This window comes from Saccostrea echinata, unplaced genomic scaffold (assembly GCF_033153115.1).
Source record: "Saccostrea echinata isolate AGI-Se365-2 ecotype Australia unplaced genomic scaffold, CSIRO_AGI_Sech_v1 ptg000028l, whole genome shotgun sequence".
Lineage (NCBI taxonomy): Eukaryota > Metazoa > Mollusca > Bivalvia > Ostreida > Ostreidae > Saccostrea > Saccostrea echinata.
This window is the reverse complement of record NW_026889777.1, coordinates 12,170,156-12,188,721: the sequence shown is the minus strand read 5'-3', so window position 1 is coordinate 12,188,721 and position 18,566 is coordinate 12,170,156. Positions and strand designations below refer to the sequence as shown.

Sequence of the window (18,566 nt, the reverse complement as noted above, 5' to 3'; positions counted from 1 at the left end):
TGAGTTAATGATTGGAATGATTATCAAGACTGCTCTGTATGAGGGTACATCTCACAGTACTAAATTTTTTTTCTCTTATCTTGAGACGGGGACTGGGTAAGGTATTACTTGCACTGTGTTTCTCCCTTAGGTTCCTATTGATAGGTAAGAACCGGATGTCTCATTTACTGCACTCAGAACTTAACATCAATTCCCTAGAATACTTGCCACTGGTGTGTATAACTTTTATATACTTTTATTTTGCTCTTAGCCTTCACTTCTTTATTACTGCTTCAACGGCCAACTTCTTCAGCTAGCTTCTGATTATCTGATTTTCCCACCCCTATAATAAAGCCAATATAAAAGTTTGAATTATCAACTTTTAAGTTCAGGAAAAGCAAAGAGCAAAGATAGAAGATGGAAAAGTAAAGATTGAAAAAGTCAACCTTAAAGTTGGAATTACCAATTTTTAAGTGGGAAAAGCCAAGATTAAAATTTAATTACCAACTACTGTGAAGTTCAAAGAAAAAAAAAATCCAACGTGGCACCAATACTATTTCGTCCTTACCATTTTTGGTATTCATTGCTGATTCTTATTTTATATTACTTTGTTAACTTAAAAAAGGTTATTCTGTACCCCTCAACAAAACATAAGAAGAATTGTTATTCACACAGAAAAAAATTAGCAAAATGACAACAGGAAATGACCATTGGGTATCCAGTACCCCTCCCCCTTCCCCACTCACCTTTTGTTTTTGAAAGCGGTATTTACACAATACTTCAGATGCAATGTAGTCGCCCCCTGGCGCAGTGGTTAGAGCGTTCGTTCTAGAGTCGCGGAGTAAGGAGTTGATCCTTGCGTTCGAATCACACTGTGGGACGTGGAGACCGGTCCTTCGAATGAGACCGTATAAACTGAGGTCCCGTGTCACTGGCACGAAAATGATCCCTCACTGCTCAATGGCCCTAAGTGCCAAGTATAGGTCAAAATTTGCAGCTCTCCACCGGCAAGTGGTGGCGTCTCCATATGAGTGAAAAATTCTCGATAGGGACGTTAAACAATAAACAAACAAAACAGATGAAATGTATAATCATGTTGTTGTTTATTTCTATAAAAAATATTTTTTACTTTGAAATATGCATTAAGTTAACTACCTAAATTTTTAAGCCATATCTTTTAATAGCTCGATTCAAAATAATCCCAAATAAGGGTATTCTCTACAATCCAGGTAAAGTCAATTCCTAAACGTGAAAAAAAAAATCCTGTTTCATGGTGGTTGTTTTCTAGAGTCCAAAGTCATTTTTTATTTGCTTTAGTATATACATATTATAACTCTACAAATTCCAGGGAGGGGGTCTGGACACCCCCCCCCCCCCGACCCCAACTCTAGATCCTCAACTCTCGCATGTTGTGTTGAGACACATGAGTGTAAAGGTAAAATTTGAAAACATTGACCCTTTAACTTCAGGCGAAAACTTTTTTCACATATACGGATGTTTGATGTAATATCTATTAAGATTTCACAGTGTATGAAACAAAATTTTGCATAAAACAGACATTTTATTCCGATCACGGACAGACTGTCTATTTAAACTAGATCGGAAAATTCCCAATTTGAAAACCCCGATACAAGTTAATTTCTAAATAGCCCAGTGGACTGGACAAACATGAACATTCTGGGTTTGGTGGAAATAAACAACTGGATATTAACGCTTGTCTTGCTGTGTATTTCAGCTTTACTGTGAGTTTTACAACATCAAATATAATTTAATCTTTCTTTGTCAGAGATGCATTTCCTCTCAAGGGTTCATTTTGTGCATAAACGGTTCACAGACCTGCCGCTGAAACTGGTCTCAAATTTTGATATGGTCATGCATTCACGACTTCAAAAACCTAATGTCCCCTCCGGTTTCACCGGTAGGGGACTTATAAATATATCCGTGGGTTCAATTTTTAGTACTTAAATGTGCTTTGATTGGTAATATATTTTTTACAATCAAAATTTCCTCAGCATAATATAAACACTTTGGGCTGGTAATATGCGAAATATCGGAGCATGAGGCCTGCGCCACAACACTAACCTGAGTTACTATATGGTCCTTCTGTTCTTCATCAGCAGATATTTTTCCCTATATATACCTACATATGTATGTATAACTTTGTTCTCACATTATGGCCCCATCCTACCCCCGGGGTCATGATTTGAACAATCTTGAATCTAAACTATATGTACCAAAGAGTGATTCAGTCTAAATATGACTAATTACGGCTTTGCTATTCTTGAGAAGAAATTTTTTTAAGATATTTCTTCATATTCCTATGTAAAACTTTGATCCTCTGTTGTGGCACCCTACCCCCAGGGGTCATGATTTAAACAATCTTTAATTTACACTATCTGAGAATGATTCTGTATTAATATGATTAATCATGACTTTGCTGTTCTTGAGAAGAAGATTTTTAAAAGATTTTTCCTATACATTCCTATGTATAAATTTGCCCCCATTGTAGCTCCATCCTACCCCTAGGGGTCATGATTTGAACAAATTTAAAACTACAGTATATAGTGAAGCTTTCAGAGAAGTTTCATCTGTTCTGTCCCTGTGGTTCTTCTTCAGATTTTTTTTTAAATGCCACCAAATTTTCACGAATATTAAATTATCTCCCCTCGGAAGAGGACGTGGCACTTCCTGGAGACAAAGGTTACTTCCCTTTACCCAAGGATGCTTTGTGGCATGTTTGGTTGAAATTGGTCCAGTGATTCTTGAGAAGAAGTCGAAAATGTGAAAAGCTTACAGACATTAGCTGACGCATGACAGACAGATGGCAGACACTCTCCGATCAGAAAAACTCACTTTAGCTTTTGATTGAAAATATGCAGCCTAGGTAAGCAGTCAACATTTGACCTCGAGAATATAAATATTGAACACGAACATCCCTGCAGACATAGTATTAAAATTAAATAGTTAGATGCAGGGGTCCTGTGTTTGATTCCTGGTCCAGCCATACATTTTCTCCTTTCCTATTACATAATTTGGTGCCGTTGACCACCCCTGGGCCTACTGGTGAAAGTCCTTCCAGGGGCAATAAGAACTTGGGTTTTGTCTTCGACAATTTTTCAATAATGGATTGCATACTTTTATAGGGATAAACTATCAAAAGGCTGACAGTATATTTCGCTATAGCATGTTAAAAGAGAAGGAGAATTGAGTATATGAATCATAGATCTTAAAAATTATGTAGAGTATGTAGAAGTACCTCTGAATCAGCTAGTAACTTTGTTAAGATATTATCACATATCGTAAAAGTTCATGAATCAAATATTAGAAATTAGACATTTTCTCATACTCCTCTATGGAATATTAATCTCAATTTCGGAAAATTAAGCCTTCATCAAAATGATAATCCCTTGTTTTAATAAAAAATACTAAATAAATAAATATGATGTTGGACCGGTCGGTTAGAAGTTCGACCGGTCGGTTAATATACCTTTATGACGTTCTTGCGTCACATTTTGTATTTGTTGGTTCCCAGCTTAGGCGGTATCATCCGACACAAATAAATCAGTTAGCAATATCTAGGTCTAATTTGTCTTAGGTGTTTTTCAACAGTTTCGTAAATTGTATATCATAACATGCATTGACTGGGTATTCGGACAGAATGCGCTTTTCCAATTTTGCCTTCGCCTATAGGCCTCAGGCAAACAGCTTTGTCTCCGGGTCCCACTACTAGCATATTACCTTCGAACCCAGTCAATAAATGTATATTGTTTAAGGTCTCAAAATTTACAAGATTGACAGTATTCGAGGTAAGTAATGCAGCTAGATAAAATTAGTGACATAATTGTTCTTTAATTATAGATACTCCCGATGGAAGCACAGTTTATTTAAACAGTATGGAATTCCTGGTCCTTCCCCCACCCCGTTTTTCGGCGTGGCTCTCAAATATAACCGAAAGGTAAGATTTATTTGCCATGAAATGCAAATAAAATGTTGTAACAGTCCCAACTTATTCAGTTGGAACATCGCAAGGGAGTGAGAAAGGGAAGTTGCGAAGGAAAGGCAACCTAAGCTTTTTTGAGGGGGATAATCTTTGAATGGTTCCTATCTTTTGCACTGTCACTCTCGCTCCATTTCCTTATGTTGTCAACCTTTTTGCTTTCTCACCCTAAGAGTCCAAGGAGTGACCTCTTTCTGGCATACATGTGTACCTTAGATTAATTGTACATTGGCTGAATTATTGCATCATCTAAGGATGCTTGTTAATGTAACTAATTATTGCACTTCTGCTATAGAGAAGAAAGGTTTTAAAGATATTTTACCTTAAAATCACATGTAAAATTGGGTCTCCTATTGTGGCAACATCCAGATCATGATGTGAATACTTGCGCGTTTATATAACCATTTGTGATCTTTAAATGATTTTTCTTTGGTAAAATTGGCCCCTTTGTGGCCCAACCTTGTCCTGGGTGTCATGATTTAGCAAATTTTAATTAACGCTTTATCAGAATGCTTTTATATAACTTTCGTCTTTTTTGTCCTTTGGTTCTTCTCCATCAAATTTTTAAATGATCCTACCATATTTGTTCTATTTTTCGATTATCTTTCCTGGATTGCCGATTGATTTGAACAATTTTTAAGCTTGGTTGAAACTGGTCCAACGGTTCTGCAGAGGCGAATTTAATTTTACAGACGACACACGATGGTCTTCGATCGGAAAAGCTCACTGGAGCCTTTAGGTCTCAGATGATCTAACACATAGTCGGTTGAGCACTAAATGCACTTATTACCGGTAGTCTTGCATAATTTTCAAAATTTCTAAAATTTGTGATTTCTCTTTTATATTTGAAAATTTTATTACACAGATATCGTTCTTGCATTTTCTTTCTGTTGTTTTACACAATGTGAGAATAAATTGAATTGATTACCTAATTTTTTGCATGTTAAATTATACTTTCATATAGTAATGATAAATTCTGCAAATTTAAATTGTCAATCACGTGCACAAACACTACATTTTTATTCATATCTGAGTATGTCACCAAATTGTTGTGGCTGTCTTACATGATGTCTTTGTTAAACGAAGACTTCCATCATACAATTTACAAAATTTGATATGAGAAACTTGCCACTTAATTTAATCTTAATTTTCAGGGTTTGGCAGTCACAGACCAGGAGATGGTTAAGACGTACGGCAGTGTGGTCGGGTGAGTACTCTCTCTCTCTAAAGAAGGGAAAGTTGCCCCCCCCCCCCCAAAAAAAAAAAATTATCTTGTGATCATATTTCTTTTTGAAAAATCCCATACTATCGGATATTAGTTTTTGATTTGTTGTCTGTTAGCTCTTGATCAAAAACTTTTTGTGGTGTTTCAATAATGCATACGTATGTGTATATATGACTTTGTAAAAATTGAAACGCTATAAAAGCAATGTACACTTAAATGCATAATTATGGGTGGACAATTTTTATGTCTTTCTTTGATGCACTGTTCACGGTAGCTCAGTCGGTAGAGCACTCGCTTCGTGAGTTCGAATCTCGGCCGCGACTGACCTAAGTCGATAAAAAATGGGTAGCAACTGTTCCTTCGCCATGCGCTCGGCACTTTGAAGTGAAAGTTACGGGTCCTTCAGGTGAGACCTTAAAAACAGAGGACCTGTGTCACGGCAGGCGTTGGCACGATAAAGATCCCTCACTGCTCAATGGCCGTAAGTGCCGAGTGAAGCCCTTCACCGGTTTATGGTGACGTCTCTATGTGAGTGAAATATTCTCAAATGGGACGTAAAACAACATACAATCAATCAATCAATCTTTCCTTGATGCTGATCTTTAAACAATTTAATTCTAAAAATATAGTTCATGTAAAAAGCTAATTTCTTTTAGAGTATACATGGGACACTCACCCCTGCTTCTGGTGTCAAATCCTGACACAATTAAAGAAATAATGGTTAAGGACTTCTCGAGAACTCCCAATAGACCAGTAAGTGAATAGATTTCATATGTATATATTAGGCAGTCTCTAAAGATGTACTAATTGATTCCACCGTATATGTTTTATGTTAAAAGTGTATATTCGGTTTCTTTGTCTGTTTCCTGTTAAAAGTGGGTAACTATTTCTGACATGGGAGGGTGTAAAACAAGTGCTGTAGTACCCACTAACGATATAAAATCTACTTATGATAGTCCAGTACTATGTACCCGCTTTGTATCCGCTGAGACAACTTTATCATATACCAAAAGCCATGTTAATTATTAATTTGATACAAGATCCAGTCATAGTACAAATCTTGACTGTCATTTAAGGTTCAACACCACTCTCCTCATTCTCTTCATTAGTATAATGATTACGAATGAAATCATTATAAAATGCATATAATTTCATTATACATTGTGGTACAAAATTTTGACAGAAATTGCCTTTTAACTTGACAATTTTATAACTTTAAGGAATAACAGTCATTTATTCCAGTGAGAGTTATCTCCCTTATCAGAGGGTCAAGGTACCTTAAAATAATATTAAGTCAAAATGTGTTTCAATTCTGTTGTTGTTCAGTCTCTCTGAAAGGCTTTTCTTGCTAGAACTTGTACAAAAACATTGTTAAGTACCTTTCAAGTACTAGTGATATCTTACCTCTATCTAAAAAATCATCTGAACAGAATACTTTTTTCCTTTCAAAAGAAGACGTTTAGGCCAACAAATGAGATGAAGCACGGCTTGCTAGGTACGGACAATGACCACTGGCGATTTCTTCGGAACACTCTTCTTCCAACCTTTTCCTCAGGCAAAATGAGAATGGTAAGTCGTCTGTATATATTTAAATACTCATTTTTCCCTGAATCTAAAAGGAAAGATACATAGGAAGAGTACATACATGAATTGAAAACAATTTATCCATATTTAATTGGGACACAAATGGTCAAGGAAAGGCTATACTCTCTCTCTCTCTCAAACTCTATTGATATAACAATAACTACTGAAATAATCATTTAAATAGTGCTTGAAAGTGCACTTCAAAAAACAACACCACATTGTAACCACTATTGAAATAACGACCACTTTTGAAATAAAATGTAATTATTTCAATATTAGTTGAGAGAACTTCTCAAGAACTACCGGTATCACATTGTGACCACTATTGAAATAACCATTACTATTGAAATAGCTATTCAATGGTGGTTGAGAGTTCATTACAAAAACACCTCATTGCAACCACTATTGAAACAGGAACTACTATTAAAATAACTATTCAAAAGTGGTCGAGGAAGTCTTTAAAAAAAAAAACAATACTACATTGCATCCAGCTTGAAAATAACAACCATTATTGAAAGAATTGTTTCAATAGTGGGTGAGAATGCATTTCAAAAGCAATACTACATTGCAGCTTCTACTGAAATAACATCCACTACTGAAATTTCAATAGTAAACGATATTTTATAGTGTTTTCAACGTGGTTTTTAGGTTTGAAATGTATTCTTGGCCACTAATGAAATAACATATAATACATAACGTATAATACAATAGTGAACGTTATCTCAACAGTGGTTGCAAACAATTGTTTGGTTTTAAAATGCATTGTGGCAACGCACTTTGAAAAAATACGCACTTTGAAAAAAATTTCAAAGTGCGTTAAAATTGGGACAAATCAACGCACTTTGAAAAAAATTTTCAAAGTGCGTTAACTTTTGGACAAAATCAACGCACTTTGAAAATATTTTTCAAAGTGCGTTAAAAGTGTACATCAACATTTTTACCATGGAGACACTTAACGCACTTTGAAAAAATACACATAAAACAAAAATTCTGGACTTAGATTTTAATAATAGACAGCACTGATTTGTTATAATATTTGTAATAATAAATGTAAAAATTTTCAGTCCCTATCATATGATAATCAATTTCTTTGGCTCATGACTAATGAAGACCCTGAGATTCTAAGATCTCTTGCTAGATTCCTTGATAATCTACCTTAACTGAAAAATTTAAATATATTTGGGGATGTATATACATGTAGGAATGGCAATATATCATCTCTTCTGTTCTTTGATATGCATATATGTATCTTTCCAGCTACTTGACTATATGTTATTATTATATTACAATATGTATACTCGTATACATCTCTTGTAGATGCATTTATCAATGATTATACAATTAAGCACTGCTCATTATATTTAAGATCATGTTTGTTCTATCATTTGGATCTTCCTCCTTCTTTGTTTCATGTTTGTAAATCTTTTTTGCTCCTCCGGGGGCTCAAATTGGACTAATAAATCTTGTATCTTGTAAATCTTGTATCTTGTATTTCTTCCGAAAAACTGATGAAACGATCCACCCTCATCGAGAACAAGGAGAAGACAGGTAGAAAGTCCCTCAGCCCAACTCTGTATCTTTCCAACACAGATATATGTATTTAGATAACTGGTATGACATTGATATTATTTCTCTCAAAAAATTTGAGTTAGCGTAAAATAGATGAAAAAATTGAGATAAGCTTTCCTGAAAAAAAAAAAAATTACGCACCCTAGCCACCCTATTATATTAAAGAAGAGAGCTGCATAACCTTTATTCAAAATGTATCCACAATGATTCCTCAGAAAAAATGCATTTATATGGTAATTAAAACATGCTATTTGACATGTCTAGCGTTTTTATGATATTAAATTACAGATTTAGAAGTAATCTGACTGCATAACTTTTTTGAGAAAAAGTTATTAGTGAACAAGGTAAAAATTTCAGTCGAGTGAGTAATGTGGCTAAAGTTTATTTTCTTACTATCACATAAATGAGTCAACCATTGTTTCATATATGTTCACAATAGATAGATAGATGAATATGATAGAAAAATAGATGAGAGAGAGAGGGAGAGAGAGAGAGAATTTTCATGGTATGGAAAAATTATAATTGCTCCCTTTTTCCTAAGAAAAATGCGATGCTTTAAGCCACTTGTCGACACCTACATCTACCGAACTTATTAGAGACTAGATAAAATTTAAAAAAGAAAAGAAACTCTGCTATTAAACAATCATTCCTCCATTATTTCTAAGACCCATTTCCCTTTTATAACAGTTACGAGAACCTTTGGAAACAAGACAACTCTTAAAAATCTGTAAAAGTCTGTATCTCAGATCCTGACGTCATCAACGAAAAGGTATCCAACCAGGTTCAAATAATTATTTATCATACCTAAAATTTGCAACAATATTGACCAAGCCGTGCACATTTTTTTCAAAGTGCGTTAATATGGTCGATATGAACGCACTTTGAAAAGAATTTTTTTTTCAAAGTGCGTTAACGTGGTCCCAAAATTAACGCACTTTGAAAAAAAAATTTCAAAGTGCGTAATTTTTCAAAGTGCGTTGTAACAATGCATTCTCAACCATAGAGGTTTACAGCAGCTAAGTACATTTTATTAGAAATTTTCCATATGCTATTTCCCAATGAATGGGGTGGTTTTGAAATAATCATTCAGTAGTGAACATTATTTCAATAATGGTTGCAAAGTCTTTTTGGTTTTGAAATGCATTCTCAACCACTGTTGAAATAATCATTTCAGTATTGAACATTATTTCAATAATGGTTGCAAACTGTTTTTGGTTTTGAAATGCATTCTCAACCACTATTGAAATAATTATTTTAATAGTGGTTGCAAACAATTGTTTGGTTTTGAAATGGATTCTCAACCACTATTGAGATAATAATTTCACTAGTGGTTGCATTTATATACCTTTCTAGAAATTATTTATGAAGCATTCCTAAAGGTAAACACTCCCTACTCTATTTTTAAAAGTTTTTTTTAGCTCTTCAAGACCCGCTACCAATTTGAAAAACTATGCAACATGCAGGGGTGTAGATTAATTTCTCAAGCTCTTTTGACTCTAGCTCCTTTCAATCATAAGTGTTAATTACATTTGATTAAAAGCATGATTACAAGTTAATAATCTTGTTATTAATATATTTTCATGGGGGAAAATTAAAGTAGATAAAGATTCCGAATTTCAATTGTAGATGGAACCATTATTTAAAGCAAAGTACGAACAGCTACTGGAGAATCTCAATAATAAAGTCAAAACTGGAAAACCAATAGAGTTCAATGAGTGAGTACATTAAGCAGCTAACATAACAAGAGGCCCATGGGCCACAACGCTCACCTGAGTCAATATGGCCCTGCTGTTCTTCATCAGCAGATTTCTTCTCCTATATATTCATATGTAAAGCTTTGATCGCCTGTTTTAGGCATACCCTACCCCCAGGTGCCATGTTTTGAATGATATTGAATCTAAACTTTCTGAGGATGCTTCTATATTCATATAACTAATCATGCATGGCTTTGCTGTTCTTGAAAACGGAACTATTAAGATGTCTGCCACCCTACCCGGCCGGGGGGAGGGGGGTTCATGATTTGAACAAACTTGAATCTACACTACCTGAGGATGCTTCAATATCAATATGACTAATCATGGCTTTGTTGTTCTTGAGAAGAAGATTTTTAAAGATTTTTTTCTATATATTCCTATGTAAAACTTTGATCCCCCATTGTGGCCCCACCCTACCCCCGGGAGTCAGGATTTGAACAAATTTGAATCTACACTACCCGAGGATGATTCATTATCAATATGACTAATTGTGGCTGTGTTGTTCTTGAGAAGAAGATTTTTAAACATTTTTCCTATACATTCCTATGTAAAACTTTGATCCCCATTGTGGCCCCACCCTACCCCTGGGGGTCATGATTTGAACAAACTTGAATCTACACTACCTGAAGATGATTCCACATCAATATGACTAATTGTGGCTGTGTTGTTCTTGAGAAGAAGATTTTTAAAGATTTTTTACTACATATTCCTATGTAAAACTTTGATCCCTCATTGTGGCCGCACCCTACCCTTGGGGGTAATGATTTGAATAAATTTGAATCTACACTTCCTTAGGATGATTCCACATCAATATGACTAATTGTGGCTGTGTTGTTCTTGAGAAGAAGATTTTTAAAGATTTTTTACTATATATTCCTATGTAAAACTTTGATCCCCCATTGTGGCCCCACCCTACCCCTGGGGATCATGATTTGAACAAACTTGAATCTACACTACCTGAAGATGATTCCACATCAATATGACTAATTGTGGTGTGTTGTTCTTGAGAAGAAGATTTTTAAAGATTTTTTAATATATATTCCTATGTAAAACTTTGATCCCCCATTGTGGCCGCACCCTATCCCTGGGGGTCATGATTTGAATAAACTTGAATCTACACTATGTAATAAAGGTTTCATACAAGTTTCAACCTTTTCAGCCCAGTGGTTCTTGAGAAGAAGTTTTTTAAAGGATACCACTAAATTTTCACGAATTCTTAATTATCTACCATTGAAAGAGGGCGTGGCCCTTCATTTGAACAATCTTAAATCCCCTTTATCCAAGGATGCTTTGTGGCAAGTTTGGTTGAAATTGGCCCAGTGGTTCTGGAGAAGAAGTCGAAAATGTGAAAAGTTTACAGACGGACAGACAGCTAGACGGACGGACAGACAGACGGACGACGGACAAAATGTGATCAGAAAACCTCACTTGAGTTTTCAGCTCAGGTGAGCTAAAAACAAAATTTACACTCATTACCTGCAATAATGTTTTATAAACAAAGACCAAACTTCTCTAAGATTCGATAAAATGTACTGATTTGAAGACTTAAGTGTATATATATGTCGAATATATATTCATTATAGCAACATACATTTCATCGAGTTTTATTTCTGAAGGGTATTCGGTGCTTACACAATAGATGTTATAGCGTCCACTGGATTTGGTGTCGACATCGATTCGCAGAAAAATCCCGAGAGTGACTTCGTCAGACATGCCAAACCATTCTTCAATGTTACATTCGGCCTACTGTTGTTATTAATTTGTAAGCAGGATATACTATCATTTCAATACAAGGATATTATTCAATAAAAGCGAATAAAATAAAAATAAAAATAAAACTCACGAAACATCTATACAATATGATTATTTACATCAAATTATTTGGAATTCTCTAAATTTCATGTATTTGAATGACTTTGACTTATTTTTCAGTAATGTTTCCAAAATTTAATGCTGTGTTGGACTGGTTTGGAAAATCTCCTTTGAACCGAATTGAACCTATGGCTTTCTTCAGAAATGTTACCAACCAAGCCATTGGTCTCCGAAAAGATGATGAAGAGGTACACGTAACATTTATAACGCACTCAATATTTTTAAACGAGCCTTATTGCTTCTTTTATTGTTAAAGTTCATCACCCCACTGTCCTCCTGTGTAAAAATTTGCTTGAATGATGATAAGAACTCTAAATAATAATTGAAATGCAAACTGTTTCAACATACCTTGCGGTGCAACATTTGACAGATATCGCCTTTTAACTTGACAGCTTAAGAAGAACAATAATCATTAATCCCTGTGAGAGTTATCTCTCTTTGTCAGGTGGTCAATGAACTTTAAGGTATTCCTATCCTCAGGTTCATAAAATCAGCGGTTTAGTAATAGAAGATACTCACAAAAATATCTCTGAATTCACGAAGTAATGTATATTTACCCACAGTATTTGTTCAAAGTTAATCAAGTTAATCATTTTATATAGGGAAAATTTTCAAATCTCATATATACAAATAGAAACATCAACTATGCATTTTCCAATTAGAAATTGATCAACAAATATATTTTAGGTTAAAAAACAATAGGTATCCAAGCATTTAGAGATAGATTCTTTGCATGGTTTTATACTTATTCGGTATTCAACATCTTCTATTTCCTTCAATTATTATATAATACACAGTGTACAATAGCTTGTGTTATCATTGCAAGACATCAAATATCACTTTTATTTCATATAATGCTAATAAGCATTGGTATCTAAGGCTAGGCTCAAGAAGAGAAATCTTAAACTGTAATATTGATTTTTGACTTTTGTAGGATATAAATTTCATTTTGTACAAGACCGTTTCTAAGACTTCAAAGAACCTTGAATCGTATTAAGATACACAAAATGAAAATTATTCCATGAATATTTTTCAATTCAAGCTTCATGTTGAGACTTTTTAAAATTAAATAATAATTTTAAGAGTTATTCTTCCTGGCTGAGGATCGGATATCCTCAAGGATGCAAAACATGCGTAATAACTACTATATAGTATATCACAGCATAAAAATTCTGTCTTTATCTTGGTAGAAACGCAAAGACCTGCTGCAGATGATGTTGAATGCGCACCATGATACTGACGTCAACGATAATGAAGTGAAACAATATTACCAAAACCCTGACAAATGGAAGTCAAGAGGTATGCAATTAACAGAACCGGCTCATTTACCTGCAGAGCTACTACTCTCTGGGACAGAAAATTCGGACGGATATTCCTTAATAAGATTCAATATACTTAAAATCACCCCTTCATTTTTTAAGGGGTAGGCTATCTCTTCCGAATTTTCTGTACCATTCAGTTATACAGCTGTGCAGTTACAGTCCATTGCAATAATACTTTAGTCCAATGATACATATTTTATTTAAATGATATAAATGAAAAGAACAAATTGTTTAGGATTAACATAGTGATTACAACAGGCCCATAGCAACAGTTTTAAAAGTAGGGGGTCGCCCGCGTGGCGCAGTGGACCCTTTTCTTACTCTTTGGTACTTTTTTCAAATCCTGGAATTTGTCAGTGCTCAATCTTGCAGCAACAAAAAAGGACACTATACTCAGACCCCCCCCCGCACCCCCCTCCCCCCTCCGCGCTCTGCATGGAGTAAGAGAGTGTTTTTAAAAAATCAAAAATTAAGGGAAAAAAAGATTATTGAATAAAACATAGTCAGATTGACCATGGGTTTTCGACAAGGTACATAAAATTGAAAAGTTGAAAAGGTCGATAAGTTGTTGCGATCAATATAACATCTATATACCTATTTATTTATCAAATAAATTTCCAGGATTATCGATGGAGGAAGTTCTGGGAAATTCCATTCTTTTCATGTTGGTCGGGTATCACACCACCTCTAATGCTCTCACTTTTGCCTCGTATAATCTCGCTACAAACCCGGAATGTCAAGAAAAACTGATTGACGAGATCGACACCGTTCTTGGGAAGGTTTGCTCAATATTCTTAATCTTAATTTTTCATTACATTAGTTATGAAGGAATAGCATTTGATTGTGATTCTATTTATTTATACCAACTCATGTGAACTAAAATAAATTAATGACCTCATTGTATGCATACTACAGTTTAACTTCAGTATCTCAAATGCCATGGATATGTTGAAGTGATTTGGAAGTCCCAATCTTATTTTTAAAGTATTTTAACATCTCAACTCCGAGGATGTCTCAATGTTTTTTCTCGGTTCCAAAGAGGTCGAGATAACGAGGTTTGATTGTATTATAACATTTAGTAGAAGTGTTTTTTATTTAAATTTTTTTGGTTTTCTTTATGTCCAATTATTTGGTCTGTATATTTATTACGTTATTACAATAACATTATTTTAACATCATGCGATTATTTACCTGTATCTGGACGTTGACAGGAGTGCCCTAATTATGACAACGTACAGAAACTGGACTACCTGGACAGAGTGTTCTGTGAGACACTGAGACTGTACCCCTCAGCTGCCAGGTATAGATTCATCATTACTTATCAGGCCCGTAGGAAGCATTATCACTTGGGGGGCGGGGGGGGGGGACTACCAAATATTTTCAGTTTGGGGGTACTACAAAAACTTCAAAAAATTCCTTGACAAGCAAAAAAACAAAACAAAACAAAACAAAAAAAAAAGAGTCACCGGACGTTTTAATTGAGGGCGCACAAGCATATAGTACGTATGTTTTGTATAGTATTCAATATATCGGCAAAATGATGGGGGGGGGGGGGGGGCACGGCCTCCCCCGGTTTCTACGGCCATGCTTATATCGATACATATAGGTCGTAAATGTTTAGAAGAGACATGGCATAAAAATACACAATACTCAGAGTTAGAGAGAGGGTATTCTTCAATATTTATTTCATAGAGCAATGAAATCAAAGGAAATTTTGTGAGAAAATGGGATGAGGGGCGATTACAATTACTTTTTTGTAAATAATATTCTTTGGGGTAACATTGGGGGGAGGATTAAATGGACTGGAGAAAAAGAAAACAAAATATGTTTATGTAATGCACTATGTGTGATGCCAGAAATATTTTTAAAGTTATATTAGTTTATAGTAGCTAAAACCATGATTTGCTGTTTTTTTATTATTCATTGTGTAATTAAGTAAATAAAACATGAATTTTAATAAATATTTTTTAACTACCTAGTACTCGTATATTCCTTTATTTCAATTATTTTATCATTGTGACATTTATTTACTTTACACCAGTTCTACACTTCATATGCATCTCCACATATTTCCTGCATATAAATGCAAGAAATTGATTATAGTTGTCTGTAAGAAACACAAAGTGGAATGTGATATACATTATTTGACATAACACACACACACACACCCTCTCAAACACACATACACACACACCCTCCCTCACACACACACACACACACACACACACACACAGGTGAGGGGACAGGTCTATACAAAAGTCATTTGATATTGTGAAATCACTTATTTTCGTGGGCGGTTGATTTCGTTGTTCTCGAGGTATGAAGAGAATCGCAAATTTATGTCCTTCATGAATTGTAAAAATTCAAATATATGACAACAATTCTTTTTGGTATCAGCAAATTTAAAAGGTTATTAATCGAATTAAAAAGTCGAAAATTATACCCTTGAATGAATTTTATTTTGCATACGACCTTGAAATATTCCAATACCTCTGCAAAATAAAGTTTGAAGGGTAAATAAGAATCTTGTTGTCCATCTATCCCTACAATCCTACTTGACACAAAGGTTGCTTATAACTTAAGGATGTGTTTGACGTTGGGTCAAGGTCATAACGACAAGTTCAAAGTCACTGGCAGAAAAAGTGTATAACTCATGCCAGGACTATAACTCTATAACAGAGAAACAATGGAAGTTGATAATTAAGACAAAGATTGCTTATGACCTAAGGTTGCATCATGATCTTATCCAAGTTCATTAGGGCAAGCTTAGTTGCAGAAAAACTTCAATGATTACCTGTAAGCTTAAGGTATTCCACAATTTTTACCTTGCATCAATTTGGCAAGCTCAAACAGAGCGTAAAATTCATCTTCGGTCATAGTGTTCTAATGGAGAAGCATCTGCAAGTTCATACTTCACCCAAAGTTTACTTATGACCAGAGGGTGTGTCATTTTCATGAAACAAGGTCATTTTGGCAAGTTCAAGGTAAATGACAAATGTACTTGGGCACTTAAAAAATTTGCAGCGGGAGGTTTAATTTTGTGAGCTTGCTCAATTGTACTCTAGTTCTACCAAATCAAATAATTTTTATCCCAACTTAGCAACTTAATACACTGATGGTAAATGCTTTGAAGTAGTTTTTCGTGTTTCTGCATAAATACATTCAAATTTTTCAATTATGAATTTAATTTACAATTTTTTTTCTAGGTTTACTCCGGAAAACAAAGCTAAGAGACACCCTTATGCCTATCTCCCGTTTGGACATGGACCACGCAGCTGCATAGGCATGCGCCTCGCCCAGGTGGAGATGAAGTTTGCAATGACCTACATACTTCAACACTACAGATTCAAAACTTGTGCGGAAACAGAGGTAGAGACTTTATATACAATGGCCTACCATGAATATGGACTTAAGTCCAACTACGAAAATTTACAACATTGTTTAATATTGTCTTGCATCAGAGATATGTATAATATGTCTCTGCTTGCAATGCAAACTAAAATTGATGCATTCAGTGGAAGTTTTTTCCTTTGTCGGAAACATTTTTTGTGGATGGAAATTGGGTGGATGGAAATTTTCTATGCAACTTGTGTACATGTACATTCATCGTCGCAAACCACGGCCAAAATATACAATCCACTCCCATTCTGTAGAAGAGAGCTGTATGCGGACTCCGGACCGTGGCTTGAGACGATGGTGTACATTTTGCATTTACATTTCCAGTGTATATATATAAAGTGTACATATTCTCTAAAACCTTTTCTAATGAACCAATTTTATCAAATAAGTCAAATTCAATTCTGCTAATAATCATTTTTCAGATTCCTCTGACAATATCCAAAGCAGCATTAATAAAGCCAGAAAATGGAGTCAAACTACTGCTGGAACCCAGAGCTTGAACATCAGAAACGTTCATATTCCTACACCAAATAGGGAACATTGAGAGCATCTTTTATATATATATATATATATATATATATATATATATATATATATATATATATATATATATATATATATATATATATATATATATAGAAAGCACAAAGATATTCACTTTTATAAGGATACCCACTTCCGCCCCAGCCCGGGTTTGAGTTGTTGTAAATTGTGCTTTATATATATATATATATATATATATATATATATATATATATATATATATATATATATATGAAAATTAAAAATAACAAGGCAACAATGTTAGTAAAACGTAAGCGCTTTCATTATACTTCTTCAGACGTTTTACAATTCAAAACAATTGTTTTGAATTGTAAAACGTCTGAAGAAGTATAATGAAAGCGCTTACGTTTTACTAACATTGTTGCCTTGTTATTTTTAATTTTCATATTAATTACCGGACACTGTGATATTTCTTTTCATTTTTTTGGATATATATATATATATATATATATATATATATATATATATATATATATATATATATATATATATATCTTTTTTATAGTTTACAATGCTAATATCATGAAATTGAACATTTCTTTTCATCAACATGCCTATGTCATGCTTTTACTATGGGTGTGTAATTATATATTTAAAAATGTGATCTTGTTTTTTCCCCAAGTATTTTTAAGGCTCAATTAGTATTCAAATTATATAGCCAAGTGATCCCTGTGAAGATTATGAAAATGTGAAAAGTTCAATAATATTAAATAGTTTTTTACAATTATACATGTATATTTAAATGGAAAAAAGAAACCTTAAGCAGAATTTGTTTTCATTTATTGGTGTGACATTAAAATAAAAGGTTTGATATCATCATCGCCAGTATTGTAATTACTCCAGAAACTTGCTACATCGACAAAATTAAATAAACCTCCATGAAAAGCATTTCAACATCATTTGAGATAAAGGGCATCAACAAAAAGCCTCAAGTAACTGAGAGCGTGAGCATGGAAGAATATTGAAGTTTTAATACCGATATAAACAAAATTACAATACTATTTACGGTACCACTGTGTCAAAACTGTGTCTTCATGTGTATTTTTGATTGCATTCCGATAATTAGGTACATGTACTTATTGATTGTTGAAATTCTAAAACTGAAATCTGTTTTACCAGTATAAAAAGCATTAAGGCAAATACTTGCAAGAACTATGCACACTAATTCTTGATTCCTGCCTACATTTTACACAAACATACTTTCAAAATGTTAGCAATTTTGCTATTAAAGTACTTTTTAGCTCACCTCAACAAAGTTGGGGGAGCTTATGTAATCACTCATCCGGAATATGTAGGTCTGA

General features: G+C 34.1%; 1 protein-coding gene across 1 annotated transcript; it reads left to right on the top strand.

The window, feature by feature from the left end:
• The first annotated feature begins 1,623 nt into the window (after nucleotides 1-1,623).
• LOC133193513 (cytochrome P450 3A11-like) lies at nucleotides 1,624-17,410 on the top strand. The gene is made up of 13 exons (XM_061329477.1): nucleotides 1,624-1,721; nucleotides 3,838-3,934; nucleotides 5,131-5,183; nucleotides 5,858-5,954; nucleotides 6,654-6,770; nucleotides 9,981-10,069; nucleotides 11,725-11,870; nucleotides 12,041-12,168; nucleotides 13,171-13,279; nucleotides 13,924-14,081; nucleotides 14,514-14,602; nucleotides 16,509-16,671; nucleotides 17,124-17,410. Exons 1-13 carry the CDS (start codon nucleotides 1,648-1,650, stop codon nucleotides 17,199-17,201), a joined length of 1,398 nt encoding a protein of 465 aa, XP_061185461.1. The 5' UTR covers nucleotides 1,624-1,647; the 3' UTR covers nucleotides 17,202-17,410.
• The last annotated feature ends 1,156 nt before the right edge of the window (nucleotides 17,411-18,566 follow it).

What these genes read in the sequence shown, in the direction of transcription:
- LOC133193513 (XM_061329477.1), top strand. Translation starts at nt 1,648, where the DNA reads ATGAACATTCTGGGTTTGGTGGAAATAAACAACTGGATATTAACGCTT. An exon ending in CCTACTGTTGTTATTAATTT is followed by an intron (nt 11,871 to 12,040) that starts GTAAGCAGGATA and finishes CTTATTTTTCAG; the next exon opens with TAATGTTTCCAAAATTTAAT. An exon ending in TCCGAAAAGATGATGAAGAG is followed by an intron (nt 12,169 to 13,170) that starts GTACACGTAACA and finishes TTATCTTGGTAG; the next exon opens with AAACGCAAAGACCTGCTGCA.